Raw genomic sequence first — 18693 nt, 5'->3', positions numbered from 1 at the left:
CCACGTGATCTGCACCTGCCTGTATCGCATTTGATTGGTTCACCAGGTCTCGCCCGGTTAAACACACGCAAAGTTGACTTTGATATTTTCTTGTAAACCCCCCCCCCCCATGCCCCAGTTTACCTGATATACGATATCCCCAGCTAGTTTACTCTCGGACTTTCGACCGGAACAGAAGGAGGAGATTCAGGGTGGGCATCTGTAACCATATGGACACCACATATGCCCCAGAAGCTGGTAAACCCATAGAAAAGCACACATATGTCGAACATGATTTTTCCAAAGCAGAAGAGGTGGGAAGATAGAGTAGGTACACCGCTCAGACAGCCTGACCTGACCCGTAGGACGGGATACGGGAACGGGAACGGGACAGCTCACGATCTTACCGGTGGATGCGTGCTTATGGCACAAACGGGATAGGAGGTGTGGAACATGTATCATTATTTTTTTTGGCCACCGTACTTCTTCCACTCCTGTCATTCGTGGGGGCGAGTGGGATGGGAGAAGTGCGGTGGATGGACATGCCGTACTAGGCTTTATACTCTAGTCCTTGAGGGCACCGTACGTATATCCATCTATCTACAAGTCGAGGATGTTCGTTGTAGGTATAAAGAGGGAGTAGAGAGTAGAGTAGCTACATGGACTCTAGATGCCATTAATTCCTACTCACGGGTACAGGTATGTATGCAGGTGTAAGTACTCGTAAGTGCTTTATTCGATGTGAGGTTGCAACGGTGGAGCCTCTTTTTCGGGGGATTAAATTGAGGGCCTCGAGTTCCCATTCGGGGGTTGCAGAAGGATGATCGGCAAATTCCGATGTGGCCGATCTCTTTCGACCCTCTCTTATTCTTTTCCTGTGTCCCTCGCCCTGCGTTCAAACACGCCCCAATCCATCCATCCACCGAGCAAGCAGGGTTCCGGAGGACTTTTGAGTGTGGCTGTTTGTTGGGTTGGGGAGGATACAGTCCAGGAGAAGAGGTTTTTTTTTTTTTCTTGGGGGGGTCCGGGATTATTGAGGGGGTGATGGTAGTGAAAAGACCAGTGGCTGTCCCGTGCTGTTGACTTGCTTTTTTCTTCTTTTTTTTTTCTGTCTCTGCCTGTCTCTCTTTCTCTCTCTCTGTATCCTGAAGATGTGATGTGCTGGAAACAGCGATAATCGTTTTTTTTTTTTTTTTTTTTTTTTTTTTCCTTTCCTTTCGCATTTTTTCTCTCCTTCTGATTGATGCTTGTCGCACCCATTTTTAACAATTGCGAAATATTTGAGACATCTTGGCCTAGATCCTGTTCAGGTTGTGTATCGGGAGCGAGGGAAGGTATGTAGAGCATCTGCCTGCTGCACTCTACTGTCACCTTTAGTTAGGTACTTCTCGTCTCCCACTCTTCTAATTATTCATCGCCTTTAGTTAGTCTGTCTGGTTGCCCACTAACTCACTCGCTCACTCGTTCTGTCCCTCACACACTTTCACACGCTTCGCTTTTCCTTGTTGTTCGCCTACTGTTCATTTTCCCATTTGTTACTCCTGCGCCTGTCCTCCCATCTACATCGGGACTTTTTTTTTTTTCTTTTCAGGGTATAGCTGTGTCTGCTGCTTGCTGTCTTGCTTGATTTGAGTCTGCTGGCTGCTGCTGCTGGCTATGCTTTGCCGGACACGGGCTCCACTGATCTGATCGCTTTGGCCTGCTTGGGACCTCTCTGATCCCTATCGAATTAATCCATTTGTTGTTGGGTTGTTGCTCTTATTCTGCTTTTTCATCTTCTCTTGTCCATCCTTTCTCTTTCTCCTCTCCCTGCTCCTCCTCTTCCTCTTCCCTTCTGCTCCTTCCTTCTCTTGCACTACTTTATCCACTCATCATCCCCCACCTCTCGCTGAGATCCAACTATCATTCTCTCTCGTTCATAATCTTTGGCATTGACATTCCTCTTCGTTGTCTTCATTGCCATCTTTACTTGTTGGTAAACATCAAACTTCTCTCCACATCTCACTCGGCTCAACAGTATTCTTCATCTCAATCTACCCCACTACCACTACCACTGCAACTGCTACCTCATCAAACCCGAACATCTTCCACAATGACTGGCGCTACCCCTCCTATTCCCGTTACCATTATCACTGGATTCTTGGGTTCCGGCAAAACAACCCTGCTGCTCTCCCTACTTCCCCAGCTACCCGGGTCATATAACCTCTGCCTGCTCAAAAACGAGTTTGGCGATGTCGAAATTGATTCTCGCCTTGCCTCGCAGGCATCAATCTCCGGAGTTACGGAATTGCTCAATGGCTGGTTAGAGATGCCCCCCCCTCCCTAACCCACCCCACCACCCCCTTCCTCCCCAAAACCCACACTTGATATCATTGACCATCGGAATTGACACCGAGCGACTTTAGTATCTGCTGCAATCTTGTCGGACAGCTCGGCGATGCCCTGATCGCTCTTCGCGATGATTTTAAGCCCCACCGAATAGTCATTGAGACCTCCGGGAGTGCTTTCCCGGCCACCCTTGCGATGGTTCGCTCTCCCCCGGCTCCCCCCAGAATCTGGGTGATCCCTGCTAACACTTCCCCAGGAGGTCAATCGCATCGCCTCCGAAACTAACGGCGCGTTTGTCCTTGATGGCGTGGTTGTCGTCATCGATGTCGAGAATTGGGCAGGCTACTACGACACATCATATACGGCGAAGCTCCAAGCGCGGTACACGGACCTGATTGTTCTCAACAAATGGGAGAACGTCGATTCCCGAAGGGAGGATGTGGTTATGGATCGGATCCGCGATGTCAACGAGGAGACTCCGGTCGTGAAGAGCGACAAGGGGCGTGTTTCGAAAGACGTCATCTTTGGGGTTGACAGCAGCCTGGCAAATGAGCTTTTGTTGCACCCGAATGGCAATGACCATGACCATGATGACCACAATGACAAGCATTCGAGGGAGGTTGAGGTGTTGTCGATCACGCTGCCTTATCAGATCGATGGCGCAGGCAAATACCTTGACGTTGCACAGCTGGAAACATTCCTCAAGACGGCGCCTAAGGATGAAGTTTACAGAATTAAGGGCACATTTAGGTCTCACGAACCCCCTCCATTCGAGACCCCTCTCTCGCCATCCCCGAGGTACATCTTGAACTGGGCTTTCGGAAGGTGGACATACACTGCGCTCAAGAAATCAACCGTTTCGACAACTATCGAGGCACCACAGCTCACGCGACCATCTTCCTCATCCGCCTCCAACTCCTCGACAGCGCCACCAAGCCCAACAACGTCGGACGGAAACCGCCGCATTGAGGTGATAGTTCAGACATCCATCAAAACCACGGTCGAATCCAGGGAGGATGGCGAGGATGCGCGATGGGATGGGGAACCAACCGGAAGATTCATCGTCGTTGCTGGGAGGGGAGAGGGTGAGAGGTGGAAGAAGAGGCTCCAGAAGGAAAACTGGATCACATACGACAATGGGGCGGAAGGAGCTGTCGAGATTGTGACCGTTTTGTAAAAGAAATGAGAGGTTTGGAGGAAGGAGTTGGGCGTTTTTTTATTTTTATTCTTTATTTTTTTCCATTGGACTTTTTTTAGTTTTTTTTTTGAGGGGGGAGAGAGGGGAAGGGAAATTTCGGATACGCCCGCTTCGGATTTCAGCATGACCAACTCTTCATGGGAGCGGTATACACAGTGGATGGTTTCGGTAATGGCCGATATCTAATACCTATCACTCATGTTCAGGCGCATTTTTATCTTTTTTTATTATTTTCTCGCCGCTCTTTGCGCCTACTACAGAGGAGGGGGAGACTAGGGAATGCAATGCAAGGGGCAAATATGTTGTGGATTTTCCGATTACATGCAATACACTGGTTGTACCTTCAATTTAGTTAGGATGATAGTTAGGAAATACCCAGTAGCAGTAGCGATAAAGAAAGAAAGAAGGCGTGTCAATTATCTACTTGATCATGTACATAATATGTACACACGGGAGAGAGACGCGACCAAGGAAGTAGTTACATACAGGTGGCTTTTAGGTCAATTGAATGGGGGGGATTTTGGTTTTTTTGCATATTGTCACATCACCTATGGGCTTTTTTTATTATTAGGCGCACCGCACCGGTGGCTGCCCCATGCAGCCAGTCGGCGGCGGCCCGTAGAGAAATGCTTGCGCCAGTGCACATTGCATCCATTCCCTCCCTTCCCCCAGTCCACGGAGGCGTTCGCTCCTCGTTGGAAGGGGATTGAAGGGGAAGAAGGGGTTGGTTGGGTAGGGACGGGGGTGGCTGCTAATGCCGTCTGTCTGGCTGCAATGCTCGCCATGAGTTCTCACTCGATTGCGGGGTGCTAGCTCGCCTGTGTTGTACAGCTGTCTTGTCTGTACATATGTCTGTCGCTGCTGCTGCTGCTGCTGCTACTGCTACCAGTCAGGCTAGGGCTACTTACCTGCCAGGCTACATACATGTATCTGCCAGGGACCAGCTAAACCCTGATCCCCGCCAAAGAGACCTGTCTACTGTTAGCCCAGAACGAGTAATTAGTAGAGTTGGGTGGCGACTTTAACAGCGACAACAACAGCCGTTAACGGGGGTTGTAAGCGATATCCGACCGTCAGTACCTACTTTGATCTCTCCCCCTCTGCCTGCCTCTCCCTCTCCATCCCTTTCTTTCTTTCTCTCTCCCGCGACCCAGCAGCTATGACCAGTGGCACCGTTGCACTTTTCCAGTACCAAGGTCAGGCGCAGTTGAAGAGCGTTTTTAATCTCGCCAGGCAGTAAGTACAGCAGGTAGAAACGCGCAGAAAGAAGGCAAAATAAGCTAAGGTAAGGCATAGGTGGTCACTCGCTCGCATCTGTCGGACTAGTTAAGCTTTTGTTATGGGCTGACCGAGGGGAGGCGCTCCCCCGGGGGTGGTGTCAGTAGCTGAAGACGAGGGGGGTGAGACCGCACTTCTCGCCGCCTCCGACCGCCACAGGTGAATTACTAATGATAAGTGCACTTACTGTTCGAACTCGGGTGAATTCCGCGAATCCCGTTTACAGTCCGTCCAGTGGACACAGTTGCAATAGGCATTTGAAACTTATCAAACACATCCACAAACCGGGATTTACCATGAAAATCGACATCGACATCACAATCGATATTGACGTCGGGGAGGTTCGGCGATGTCTTGTTGGGCTTGCTGATTTACTGATGGGAGGCGTAATCGGGGTTGGTCTGTGCTTTCGGTGGTGTCCCACTGGTGGGCTGTGGTTGCATGCATAGTAGAGCCTGAAGTTACACGGAATTGATAGCTAGGAGAATTGTTATATAAGCTCAGCAAGCGGGCAATGATCAAGACGGGGAAACCATTCTCCGACATTAGTGTCAATCACCTACCAGCCAGCTAGTTGGCCTTCGGTGAAAACCCTCACAGTTTGGGTTTTGCAATATCACGATCGACATCCGACACACCAACAATTATGCCTCGGCCGCATAGACAATCACTCGTGTGATCGTCAGCGCTTCGCCGTACATAAACTGGAGCTTAAGTAAGTCGCAGAGTAGAGCGCGGAGGTGGGGTCATCTAAACGGATCGAACATGGATGCCATCTGTGCATCTTGATAAGCGATATTGGATATCGATATGTTTTGTGCAACTGACAACCGGGGAGTTGAAGGTGTGTCCCAAGGAAACATTTTCTTTTTTTTTACTTGGCGTGTGTGTATCGAAGTGAATCTTGTTTCTGGTATTATCTCCCCTACTCCTGGCCTGCCATGGCATGAAAATATGTAAAACTACTGACTCCTTGAATTGAAGAGGAAACCCAGGAGACTGCGCATGCAAACAATACTGGGATTAGAATCAGCTTCAAATTTGCCTCAAGTTGTTCGGCACGGGGTATATACGGGGAAGAAAAGAAGGAATGGTCGGACCATATCCTCTCACATACCTACCTCTCCACGGCATCTAAAGACCAGAACCTTGTTCACCTGATCTAGGAGGCTTACCAACCCCACATTCTGGCCTCCCCCCGCATCGCACTAACCAGCTAGTGGAGCGGGGAAACACCAGCCCGCTCAGAGTTCAAAAGCACGGAGTATAATTTCACCGATATAGTGCTCCGCCCCGAGACATCTCGATTCTCATCGATTTGTCCGCCTTGCCCGCTATGCCCAATTCGAGTATCGCCCTGGTTCGTGGCCGTGATAAAACGTAACGTGCAGACCGCACAAGGGTTAGGGTTATAGGTAGCTGTCCAAGGTGGAGCTAGTGATAGATTATGATTGAGGCTGTCAAAACTCAACAGCGAGTTACAACTCGTATTTGAGACCACCTCGCGTGCCAGATTGTTCTGGGGGAGGGTTGGTGCAGAGTTTTGAAGCCGGGATGAGAATGATCCTGGCGTTCGCTCTCGTTCAACCTAAAATACCTAAAATCAGGGCTGTGCGGGCGCGAGTGGCTAGACTCCTATGAGGTTAGTCTGGGTTTTGTGGGGCCACGAAACATTCGTGATTGCGTGATTGATATCTCTAAGAGCAGGTGACATTTACCAGTTGAAAGAGACTGATAATGAATGGCATTTTGAATACTGCCACGATCCCTGGAGTTAAAAACGAAGGTTAGGTATTCATGGGTCCAACTGCCAAGAAGGTGTAGCAAAGGAAAGGATTACCGAGGGGTTTGGTTGAGACCATGGTTCAAGTAAGCTTAAGTGAAATGCCCAGAAATGAGACCAGAAACTGCTTTATGGTGGGACTGTCAAACCAAATTGGGTTCCTGGGAAGCCGCTTTCAGCCCTGCACATAAAACAGTTTATACGCCCCCTAAAAACTTGCAGGTGTCGAACCTGGGGGAAATATCCCTCAGGGTCAACCGTGGATTTTGATTTACCCGGTTAGAGATAACTAACTTTAAACTGGGACGATTTGAAACTTGAGCTGTTGTATTGTCTCAGGGGGCATTTTCTGCCTTGTGAACTTGTGGTTTCTGCCTCTTGTGCTTTGTGGCGAAGGATCATAGCGCCAATCCCGAGGCTTAAGACATTGATTTAATTTGATTCTTGAAAGTGGCTATTGGTAGGTGAAAATGTTATCACGTATCGTTTGTAGTTTGATTAACTGCATGACCCAAAGCCTCCGGTTTTATTCGTTCAATCTCATTAGTCAAAAGTGGGATTTAATTGATTAGAGACACAAACAGACCGATATTATCCTAGACATGGACATTACCCCATTTTTAGGAACCTTAGTTTTGGGTCTGCCGTTTATTAGTCACATTAGTACTAGTTTGGTTCAAAATTCCGAGAAGTTTATGGGGATCGAGATGATAAGAGGGTTGTCGTGGTATAACTTTTATCTATTGCATATTATTAGCGTCGTAAATGCAGTTCTATCCGTCACGTTGACATAGGCCTAGCTCTGTAATATTGTCAAAGCGTCGTGGCCACTATCTTGTCGTGGTGTCATAACAATTGTGCTACATTACAGCTAGGAAGATCTTCAGTGCCTACGTATCTGTTCCTTCTCAACCACTTGGAGTGGCCTGTGTTCAATACTGGCACACAAGATTTATCTTTAATACTGGCTTGTGTAATTTGCAAGCATCAGATCTTAAAGCTCTCATTCGGTAGTGAAATTGAGTGGTGCCTTGATAACTAGACAGTGATCAGCGCTGTAGCCAACTCTAAAATACCCCAGAACCATTGGCTCGGGCTTGGATTCGACCCGCCCCAAAACATAGGGAGAAACTTAGCTTACATACGGCCCGAGCCGTACTCGAGTTCGGGAATGAATTAACCCAAGAGCTTCTGAATATGATCGAAATTTCACAGGTTTGAGCAAAGCGAATCCATCGGTTTCTAGGCCGGCTACTTTGACCCGTTACGGCGATACCCATGTGGAAGCATTCCGATTCAAAGACTTATTATACTGCTAGGTAGTAATCAGTCATTTGATAAATTCCAGGAGCGAGTACGAGTACGGACATCAAAGTTGACAGGCGGAACTAGTGATAATCAGATCTGCATTCAGGTAAAGTAGGTGCACGTATGCATACTTTTAGAGGCCTACTATACCCAATCTCGCAGTCCCCACGAGAATAAATTGGTAACATAACGTGTCTTGAAATTTGGACGTGAAGATCAGTAATATTAATGGGGGATAAAGCCGCAAGTACATACCTGTCACCGCAGAAGCGAAGCTAGGACGTCTCATCACTGAGAAAACTTATTCAGCGCACTTTAGGCTAATTTTATAGCCAATTTCGCTTGAGCATATCCCGCACATCGAATGAAGCCTTCGATCTATGGACAGTACGTACCACGGGAACGGTTTTTTTTGGAGGAACTGCTCCCGGGGATCGGTAGAGTACTAGATGCTTGCTGGTTAATTAGGACAACCGACAGGACGTCTGTGCCTGTTCGCTAAAACATGCTCATCTGTAGCTTGTTGCCAAGGTATAGGTTCCATTGGGTGGCCCGCAGGGTGATCAAGAAATTAAGATGTGCCGGGCGTGATGTGTTTGGCTGTCGGCAGATAGGTGGATTTGGCTGGGCCTGGGGACCCGTGCTTAACACATTTGGCATGTCCGTTTTTGAAACAAATTATAATTTCTAGACGGAGACGCCGCCAATGTAGATACCTAATGAATTAACTGCTAAGGTATACGGACGAATTCTCGGACTTCATCTTGGTTTGTGTTCAGTGCATGATGATTATTTCAAAAGCAAGAAAGGGGGGACGACACATACCGCATCAGTCTCAGAAGACATACTTGCACATGACCACTTGTGACTATGCTACATCTAATGCTATACCTTCGGGGTTCTGTTTTTGGGAAGCCTGTCGGCTTACCGATAATGCACGAGTGAGAGACCATGAAGGGAGCTTGTTATACTTTTGTTAGTGATCTGAAACTCCCCCCCACACGACGAAGTCGTTAAAAACCTCGTTCGATGATTAATCGACATATATGGACCAATGAGAACCAGCAAAATATCATGCCCCTTTGTGTTGGCTTATGTCCCTCCATTCATCATCGATCCAATTTCACCAATACCTCAGGTACTGCTGTATCCTGCATTCATATTGTGAGTACATATGAGTTTGTAAAAGATACGTAACCAAAATATTCTGAATAGGAGACATGTACCCAACAGAATATTCGGTTTGCTCTCTGGAACGTTTCCCACGTCGGGTGGCTTCCACGCGATCTGTCAATTTCAATAGCATTATCTCTATAGACGGGAACCCTGAGATGAAGGCCTTCTCTAGCCCTCATGGATAAGATCCTTAGATTACTCTCATTTCAGTAGATAAACGCTTTCATCACTTGAACAGTCGTGTCGTCGCTAGCCTCTAGCATTGCTGTTCTAACAGGATATTGTGAGACTGGTTTTCCTTGATAGACAATTGGATGGAAGGAGATCTTTTCCTCGGTCAAAATTAAAGGCGAAGGGGGTAGGAAGTCGTAGCTCGATGGACTGTTCGAGAGCGAGGTTGGTAGTAGCCACACCGCAGTTACATGTATTGACTACATAGCTTACGTGGCGACACAGCCTGACAGGTTGCTTCATTGCCAGTGTCTCACCAGAGTCTGTACATGTACGATGTACGGAATAAGGATCAGTGACGTTCTCCGAACCGATTGAACTGGTAGAGTTACACATACACCACGTATTTCCAGGACTTTTGAAAAGGACTCAATGCTTTAGATGCACATTTCGCTCAGATCATGAAGATACCTCTTGCATACATACACATAAGGTCTCGGTGAGTTCTCCTATCTGCAACATCCGGAGTAATCAATCCACTTGCTTTAACATAGTTATGCAACAAACAGGAAAGAGTGAGTTACATATATTGTGACCAAGCACGAATTATCAAACTTCCAATATCAACTCTCGACCAGGCACAAAGTCGGCTCAGTTGGCAGGTTTCATGACTGGACCAGTCCGGTGCGGACCAGCTAGGCTAATGGCTCCGGGAAGAAGTTATTTGCTGAAACCGGCCTATTCTGGAGGACAAAGGGCTCTTCGCGCGGAAAGACACCACTAAAAGAGGTTCGAACTAGGCGCCACACGTTCCCTCATGGAGACCTTGTGCACTTGTAGAATCTTGAACTTTGAAGCGGGTGATTCTTATGTAAGCAGGACATAACCGCTATTCAACTCTCTATGGTGGGATATATATTAACTGGAGCTGCGCTACGCTTAGCAATGCCCTGAAGCTTAAGCATACAGTCGACTCTAGTAAAATACAAAGAATGACTTATGACCCGTACTCTGCACTTGCAGCTTTTCGGCTCCGCCGCTCTGGTTTCCTTTTGCAACCGTCAATTTCGAAGTATCAATTACTCTATTACATAAATTCGAGTATGAAGTAGTCGATATTAAATAATTACATCTCGATAAAACTCATAGAAAATGGGTGGATATGAGCTAAATTAAGGTCAATGACTGATAAACGGAGGGTGGAAGAAACTCTGTACAGGTAGGATGTCAACCTGGCCAGACACACACCTCTCGAGCTCACCTTTGGCCTAGACGCAGCTACCCTTGAATGATCTAAGCTATGAACGAGCACGATGATGACTTGTGCCCGCTTAGCTCTGAAGTAAACTTCAGGGCACTGGAAATTTCCGTTACTACATATAGTAACTTACTGGCTAGACCGCTTTATATATATAGGAAGATACTTCAGATATGTTTATTCGCCACTGGGCCGGTACGGTCTACTCAATCTGGCCGGGTCCCCAACATCAATTATTGGCAGCCAGTACCATATATTACAGCTCATGAGCTTAGAATACCGAAATATAATAATTATTTACTAACATATTATCTTCCCGGAACGGATGGAATACAATTACAATTGGTGGCAATGTATACAGCTCATGTTCCTCTCTACAGATTGAGGTCTGTAATCATGAACTATCACTCGGTCGCGACTGCAAGTTCGCTATGAAATAGTTTTTGGCCATTTTGAGAAGATAGTTGGAACTAAACGACGGTCTCCCTGCTGAGATTGTCACTTTCGACAGGACCAAGAGTCAACTCAATATTTCAAGATATTGTCTAGTGCAAGATGATCGTAGGAAGTCGAAAACAACTTTCATCATGATGGGCCATTAAGAATAACTTGAAATTACGACATCCTTTATAAGTCCCTCTCCCGTCTCCCTATCCACCACATCATCACATCAATAACATCAATAACAGCAATCCTCACATCAATCATCGCATCAATCATCGCATCAATCATCGCATCGATTAATCATCATATCAATCATTGCATCAATCAATCATCATACCAAACCACTTCCAAACACCACACCAAACCACACACAAAAATGACACCCCTCGAAATCCTCCAAAACGAGCTCAAAACGCTCCAACGCAAAGTCCTCAAATGCAACGAGCAATGCGCCAAGATCCGCCGCCTCATCTACAGCAAGCACCTCAGCCCCGAAGCCGCGGCGCTCTTCAAGAATGGCACCATCGCGCGCCAAGGAGCAGAGGAGTGGGCGGCGCTGAAGGCGAACGAGAAGACGTACACGGACTGGGCGGATGAGTATGGGTGTGCGATTGCGGTTGTGGAGGAGATGATTAGGGAGTTGAATGGCGTGCCGGAGTTTGAGGTTGAAGAGTAAATGTTGGTTTGACTAGACAGGGGTAGAGGAGAGGTAAGTTGTTGTCGAGTGTTGGCTTATTTGGGGGGGGGGGGGGGGGGGTGTTGCGAGGGAATGATATGAAAAAACGTATTGCTGGCTATAGAGAGGTGGTTTATTGTAGCCTCGCGGCCCGTTTATGGAACGGCATTTGTTGCAAGTGGATGGTATGGAAAGGATAGGGTGGATTTTAGAGAATTAGTTGATGGAACAATGCAATAAAATGGTGCAGAAAATCAGTTTGTTTCCTTCCATTTCCAGTGAAATTCTCAGAATATTGAGATTAGTAGCCAGGAGGTACGTACCGAACTCCGTTAAGAAACACCATCTCGGAGTCCAGTGAGTGAATGATCTATCCCTTTTACCAGACAAATCAATAGATGCACGTATGTGTACAGTAGTTACAGTTATGTGTACAACAGAGGCCAAGGGTTTCGTGGCGGAAACGTGGTATTAGCGTGACGCTAAGAGAGTATTTCATTAAGGCCGAAGCTTCCCTCTAAACCTTCTCACTGAAACATCATCCAGGATACACCTTTCTGTCGAATTACTCCTACAGTCTACTTCTACCGGCGTACGAGATTGCGAGAGAAATTCGTGAAATATTCCAAGTCCCGAGGTATAGCCGATGAAAAGGACGTTGTCCAAAGTTAATTGAAAACCGAATCTCCAGTGTGGCGGTTTAACGGAGTTTATAAAAGGTCGTACGTACGGTTCAATTCCGGATTTAAACATTCAATACCCTTGCTAGGGTTAGGGTTAGTGCTTACATGGTGTAGGTGCAATACGCAAAGTCTGAGGGAAAGTCGCCCAGTTCCTCGACTCCACCAGCGGAAAGATTTCTAGCAGCTTCGGCCGCCTTTGAAATCACTCATCACACGTCATATGGATAATCACTTGGTGCATTCATTGACAACTTTCTTGACCGATTCATTTACAGGGTTCTTAGAGCTAGCCCGACACTCCCAGGACCACTGGCCTCGAAATCCACTCGGCGACGGTACCAGACACCAATTTTATTACGATCGAGTCGTGGAAGTTTCAAGAACCATCACTTTTGAATCCCTTCGTATTCCAACACTTTTGGTTCAATCATCGATAATCCCCGGTCCCCGACATATCCGCTACTATACCCCCGCTCCAAGGCCGTCAATGATAACCCCAGCACCTTCCAGCGTAGCAAGCCCTACAGCCCGACCACGTAATCCCCCTCTCGCTCCCCTCTCATGTTCATAGCAGCGACTCCCCAGCACACATGTACACATCACACGCCATAGGCAGAATTTCTATTTTTGCCGTGGCTTACTTCCGAGATGGTAGGATCACCAGATCTCACTCGCCCTACACTCACCTTCCAACCAGCCACACAGCCTACATACATGCAGTAGAAGAAGCCCCGATCCCCGCATCAGCAGTAAGATCCAGATCCTGATCGACCCGGCCCCAAGTAAAAACTCTTTGAGAAAAAAAAAAAAATTCCCCGAGGGTTAATTAGTTAGCCTTGTGTGGTTTCCTTACTCGTTTTCTATTTATAGCAACACAGAAGCCCGTTTATGATTGGATTCGCTAAACCTTTCGTTACTATTTTTGCTGCGCCCAACATTACGTTAACGGCTATTAGCTACAATAGTGAATCGGACAAAGGAAGTACTTTTGCACACACCCCAGATGGGAATAATAATCTTTATACGTGTTCCACTTCACTTCATGAGGCTTTGTCTTGGCGGTTGTGATAGAGATCACGGGCATTATCGGGGCGGTGCTATTTTGGGGGGTCAGTCAGTCCATACGTAGTTTGTAATATCATTTAGTGGTGGACGGAGTAGTATTAATTGCGGGGGGTTCAAGAGGTGGGTGGAGTGTGTTCGCAATTAAGTATCTTTGGGTTGAGCCTGGGGTAATAATCAAAGAAGGTGGTGTCCATAATATATACCTGTCTGCTATATCTATCTGCCATATCTCTTCTATCTCACTCCTCCTTTCAACGCCGCCTGTGCACAGTACCGGTGTATATATATTTCCCACCGGAGTCCATACCAAATAAACTGCCCACCATGGAACCCCCAAACCGCACAAACATAAATGTATCTGGCACCACAAACCTCACCTCCGCGCCGATAACGCCCTACCACCCCCCCGTCCTCAACCTCGAACTCGTCGAAAGCCGCATCAACCTCCCCACGCGCAAGCCCCGCGTTGCCCCCCGCCGCCTCACCACCCCCATCCGCCCACCCCCACAGTACACCCTCCACGCCCACCAGCCCCACCCCTACGGCGACTTCACCACCATCCCGCTCAACACCGGCACCACCACCGGCGCCACCCCCGCCCCCGCCCCCGCCGCGCCATGCACCCGCCGCCGCGACACAATCCTCATCGCCGTGATGCTGCTCTTTGCGGCGCTCGCGTTTGCGGGCGCGCTGGCGGTGTGCGTGCTGCTGTCGCTGTCGAATTATTCGGCTATGCGCGGGCCCGTGCCGGTGCTGATATTTGCGATGGCGGCGTTCTTGGTGGTTGCGGGAGGGCTGGTGGCGAGGGTGGTGTGCTTGTGGATGAGGATGAGGAGGAGCAGGTGTGCTGCTGGTGGGAGTGATGGTGGTGAGGGTGGTAGTGATGGTGGGGAGGGAGGGGATGGAGGGATGAGGGTGGAGGTGATAGAGAAGCTGGTGGCGCCGCCGGGGTATATGGACGGGTTGGAGGGGCGGGATCCGTTGGCGGGGGTGCCGAGTGCGATTGGGAGGGGGAATTTGGAGAAGGAGGTGAGGTAGTGTGGGGAGGGAAGGAGGAGGGGGGGGGAGGGTGTGCAGGTTAGGGGACATTCGCTTTGAGAGGCCGGTTTCGTCTGTATAGGCTGGGTTTTGGGATATCTGGCTGGCGGGAAGATTTCGTTTGCAATTACGGGCTTTCGAATTACTCACCTCCTGTCCCTCATTAAAGGAATGGGGGAGGGGGGTTACTACACATATGCTTATACGAAGTAATTTTCTTTTATTATTGTCTATTTTTTCTTTTTTTTTTTTTCTTTCTTGCTTTTCCACTCATTCTTTGATCTGTTATTTAGCAATATCGAGACTAAGAATTTATGGCTTGATTTAAATTTGAGTCACTGCGCTCGTATTGTGACTGGCGGTGGCCAATTTGCACAAAAGCTTTATAGGTGCATTTATGAATCCAGTTTTGAGGTAACCAAGTCGCACAATTACTCGGGTATGGAGAATATGATCCCCTCTGCGCTGCATTTGTTACTGTATATAGATGACTTGCCTCATGATTAGTAGAGACTGTTTCTGCCCTTTAGTCATGCATGAGATGGAACTGATAGTGAAATTCAAAAGATAAGACGAACACACAGCCTCATGAGCTCACTACGCCCGTACAGAAGCAAAATTAACTTTAGAAGACTTGAATCTTTCACATCTTCTTGAAAGTAACTACAAGCATGAACGATACTTGGTATGGGTGCACTGGTGATGTTTTCGGATAACTATAATCACTAACTATCACTCGACACTCGGCGCTGGCACTAACCCAAATCGCACCAACACCTTACCATCCCCCGAACCGACCAAGTCGCCGTGTTCGGTCATAGAACGAAGAAAATGGGGCATCCCGTCAGCTCTGCCAGACCCAAGTTTCGTATCGCCCGGCTAGTATCACGATGGGTGACTGTGTGTGAATCCTGGGTACTGAACTCTTTATTTTGATTTTGATTTTGATTCTTGGTTGGGTTTTTGTGTAGGTGTTTCTACAGCTACTGACACGTTGCCGGTGTTTTAAGCAGGTGGACCGTCTAGATTTACGGGTTGGGTTGGGTTGGGGTGGTTATTTAGAGAAGGGTACTGATAGCTGGACACCAAAAGTCACTCGCTCTCTAACCCTAAAACACAACTCGATAATAGATGGTAGAATATGAAAACGCAAATACTTTGATGAAAAGGTCGGCTTCTAGATCACCGGTCAACCCTGATTTCCCGCAAATCTAAGACAATTGCTACTTCTTTTTTAAAATCCAAGGCCCGCAGAATTAACAAAACGCATGCAATACCGATACTGTCCTGCATCCTTTAGACTTTATCAAGAGATCCGCCCATCTTGTAAAGACTAATGCATACATTATACGTCATCTTAATAATCTAAATGCACCAATATCTGTTGCAAGAATAAAAGGCTCCCCCGAATCCTCCCAAGGTCACAAGATGTCATCATACACACACACATCTCGATCTCGCAACTCACTCAACAGGCCTAATCAAACCAAAAAAAAAAAAAAAAAAAAAAAAAAAACCCGCTTTATAGTCTCCGCTATGGTGTTTGTTGTTTGAGGGCTGGCTTAATGCTGGGGTATTCGTGGTGTTGTACGTCGGTCCAGCTGTTCTTGATTTTGTTTTTGTTCTGCGGTTTTGATTTGGTATTTTTTTTTTACGTTTTTTGGACGGTTCGTTTTTTTGGATACAAGTAGCGACTCGCATTGGGGTTTGTCTTGTTTATAGAACAATTGGCTGTGTCATAATTTCAATACGAGAACGAAGCTAGAAGTTCTAACAACCAAAAGCTTTAAAATTATCAGCTAACTTCAAACTAAAAAAGGTTTTTCTCTACATCTACGCAATACAATTCAAAATTAAAAGATCTATTCTAACATGCTCACATATATGAAGCCCCGTTCTAGTGTTAATGTGGTCATAAACCGCAAAGAGTGAAACAACAGCAACAGGGAACAATATCCAGTTGACGGGTGGGCATATCACTGACAAAGAGAAGACCAAGCAATCCTAATTCTAGAGAAAAATGGTCATGTGAGGTGGAAAAACACGCAGACAATCGAGGTTGGAACCATCAAACAGGAAACAGGGGCACTCAGGATAGGCAGGCTTTAACTTACAGGTATGCACATGAGAATGGGTGGGACAATATACAGTAAAAGATTGCTGAATGGGAGAAGGGAGACAGTAAAAATTGAGCTTAAGTGGGAGTGACAGTTGTTTCCTTATATTTCCTTTTGTTGAGATGGCAGTGGATGGAGGGGTGTTCTGGGGAGGTAAATTTGTTTGTTATATTGTTATAACCTCCGGGTTGCATATAATTAATGGAGTAATCAATCAATCAATCAATGGTCATAAACCGCCGACTCATGAAAACACGAGTGATATCTCATGATTAAGCACACCACCCAAACCACACATAAAAAAAAGAAAATTCAAAAAATATTAAATCATTGTCCCAAGACAAGAGCTTGTGCTTATCTCATGGATAAATTAATTAATTAGTTCAACCAAAAATAAAAATTAAAAAAACCACGGTAAACATTGCAAAAAAGAGAAATATAGGGTTAGGGTTTATCGTATATCAGGGTTAGGGTTCTATTGATAACCAAACCTCCAAGCCCTCTAGATATTACAGCCCCCAAACTTTCTAAGCCCATCCGTTTGCGGTGCCTGAGTGCAACAGTCTCCACAAACTACCACAATTCAGCACAATTGACATTTCACCCTGCATTCATTGAGATAAGGCAGCTATCCCAGACATACACACAACAAAAACCCGCTTTTTGATCACCATGCGTACACGCGTTACAGCCCAGAAAACGGTTGCGGTGCTAAAAGTGAGACTGGATTCATGATTCAGGACTCGCTCGATAGTGGGAAATTAAATCTCCCTCTGTCTGTCTGCAGAAAATTGATGTATGCCTTGGAATTCGAAACAGGTTAGACCGGGACAGCTGATAGCTAGGTAGCTGGCTGCTATGAACAGATGATGCCACAGCACTCAATACACGTAGCTGCGCAGGTGTGGAAAGCCTCATGATATCTGAAAATAAGCCAAAGTACGTGAAGCTTGTATCGTTTTATTCGGCTGTTGCTAGCGCATGGGTCGTTTATTCAAAGCCTTAAGCGTTGCATATCTCCCTGCTCGAAGCTAGTTAGCTGCAATGACGGGACGTGATGTATAATGCCGGGGGGAAAATCATTTGGGGGAAGCTTGATTGTTGAAAATGTATTGACCCCTCAGCCTAATGTGATATTGCGAAGTGAGACTGCAGGTTTCATCTTTTTTTTCTCTCAAAAAGTGGAGATTATTGTGCATTGTGTACCTCACAGCTCAGACACTACTGAGTGGAGAGTTTGCTTTTGGTCATGCGATCTCACTCGATTGGTGGTGGTTCCCCGCTTAAGTGAACTTTATGCAAGGGGCACAAAAAAAGCAAATATAAGGCCGATCAGGTCCTCTAGGAACAGAACTTTCGAATGAACACATACCGTTCCATGAAACACAATGCAATGCAGTGCCCGATGCATGCACGAGAAAGAAGGCGGATCGGATTAGAGCACCAGATTACGCGTTTTAGGATGAATTAGACGAATGACGTCTAGTTAGAGATGAGGTAGATCATCTGTAGTAGTTCCTCGTTGTTCGCTACGTACCCGCTACTTGCAATGCGCATGCTTATACTAAACATTGAACTATCGCAGGTTTGAAATAACGTGCCTGTAGCGTAAATTGGGCCATTGAGTTGGCTGATTAGACGTTGAACATCTGGTCAGTTGACGAGAAGGTGCATCCACGAAACAACGCCTTGATCGTGAGTGAATGACAGGATTTACAACGCATCCGCACTCTAAGCCTTCGTTTATTCCATGAAGACTTCTGAAGCTACTGAACACTTCGGTAGGCGGCGTGCCTGGAGTGGAGCGCTGGAACTCCGATATCGTACTAAACCAATTGGTCAAATAGAGGCTAAAGATAACTGTAAATATCCAGCCGTACATATTAGTGCATCACAACTCCTATCACCTCAATCGATGTCTTAGATTAAACAATCTGTGTCAACTAAATACCAGTTTTTGAGATGATGAACCAGTTAATATGCGACCCCCGCACAATATACCGCCTCAACCAGAATGCTCAGCTTTAATCCCATCAAGGTCATCGCTGGTTAATGGCCTCATCTCGGGGCGACCCCCAAGAGTAGTAGGGCTATAGGTATTTACACATGCGCTGTTCATCGCAACCCCGCGCAGCCCCCATGAGGGAGTTTCAGATACCATTAACGGAGCCGAGAATCCCATGTTCATTGG

General features: G+C 46.8%; 3 protein-coding genes across 3 annotated transcripts; all 3 read left to right on the top strand.

Moving 5' to 3' along the window:
* Positions 1-2071: 2071 nt before the first annotated feature.
* Positions 2072-3484, top strand: H6S33_005253 (uncharacterized protein; the record flags this gene model as incomplete). The annotated part of the gene is made up of 3 exons (XM_044836619.1): positions 2072-2280; positions 2385-2505; positions 2564-3484. The coding sequence occupies 3 exons, from the start codon at positions 2072-2074 to the stop codon at positions 3482-3484; spliced, it is 1251 nt and encodes a 416-aa protein (XP_044690466.1).
* Positions 3485-11299: 7815 nt separating this feature from the next.
* Positions 11300-11599, top strand: H6S33_005252 (uncharacterized protein; the record flags this gene model as incomplete). The annotated part of the gene is made up of 1 exon (XM_044836618.1): positions 11300-11599. One exon carries the CDS (start codon positions 11300-11302, stop codon positions 11597-11599), a length of 300 nt encoding a protein of 99 aa, XP_044690465.1.
* A 2072-nt stretch (positions 11600-13671) lies between these two features.
* Positions 13672-14385, top strand: H6S33_005251 (uncharacterized protein; the record flags this gene model as incomplete). Its single annotated transcript, XM_044836617.1, has 1 exon — positions 13672-14385. The coding sequence occupies one exon, from the start codon at positions 13672-13674 to the stop codon at positions 14383-14385; it is 714 nt and encodes a 237-aa protein (XP_044690464.1).
* Between the last annotated feature and the right edge of the window lie 4308 nt (positions 14386-18693).

The sequence above is a fragment of the Morchella sextelata genome, assembly GCF_020137385.1.
Source record: "Morchella sextelata strain SCLS chromosome Unknown scls_19, whole genome shotgun sequence".
Taxonomy (NCBI): domain Eukaryota; kingdom Fungi; phylum Ascomycota; class Pezizomycetes; order Pezizales; family Morchellaceae; genus Morchella; species Morchella sextelata.
The sequence above is the reverse complement of the archived record's forward strand: the minus strand, read 5'-3'. Positions and strand labels throughout refer to the sequence as shown.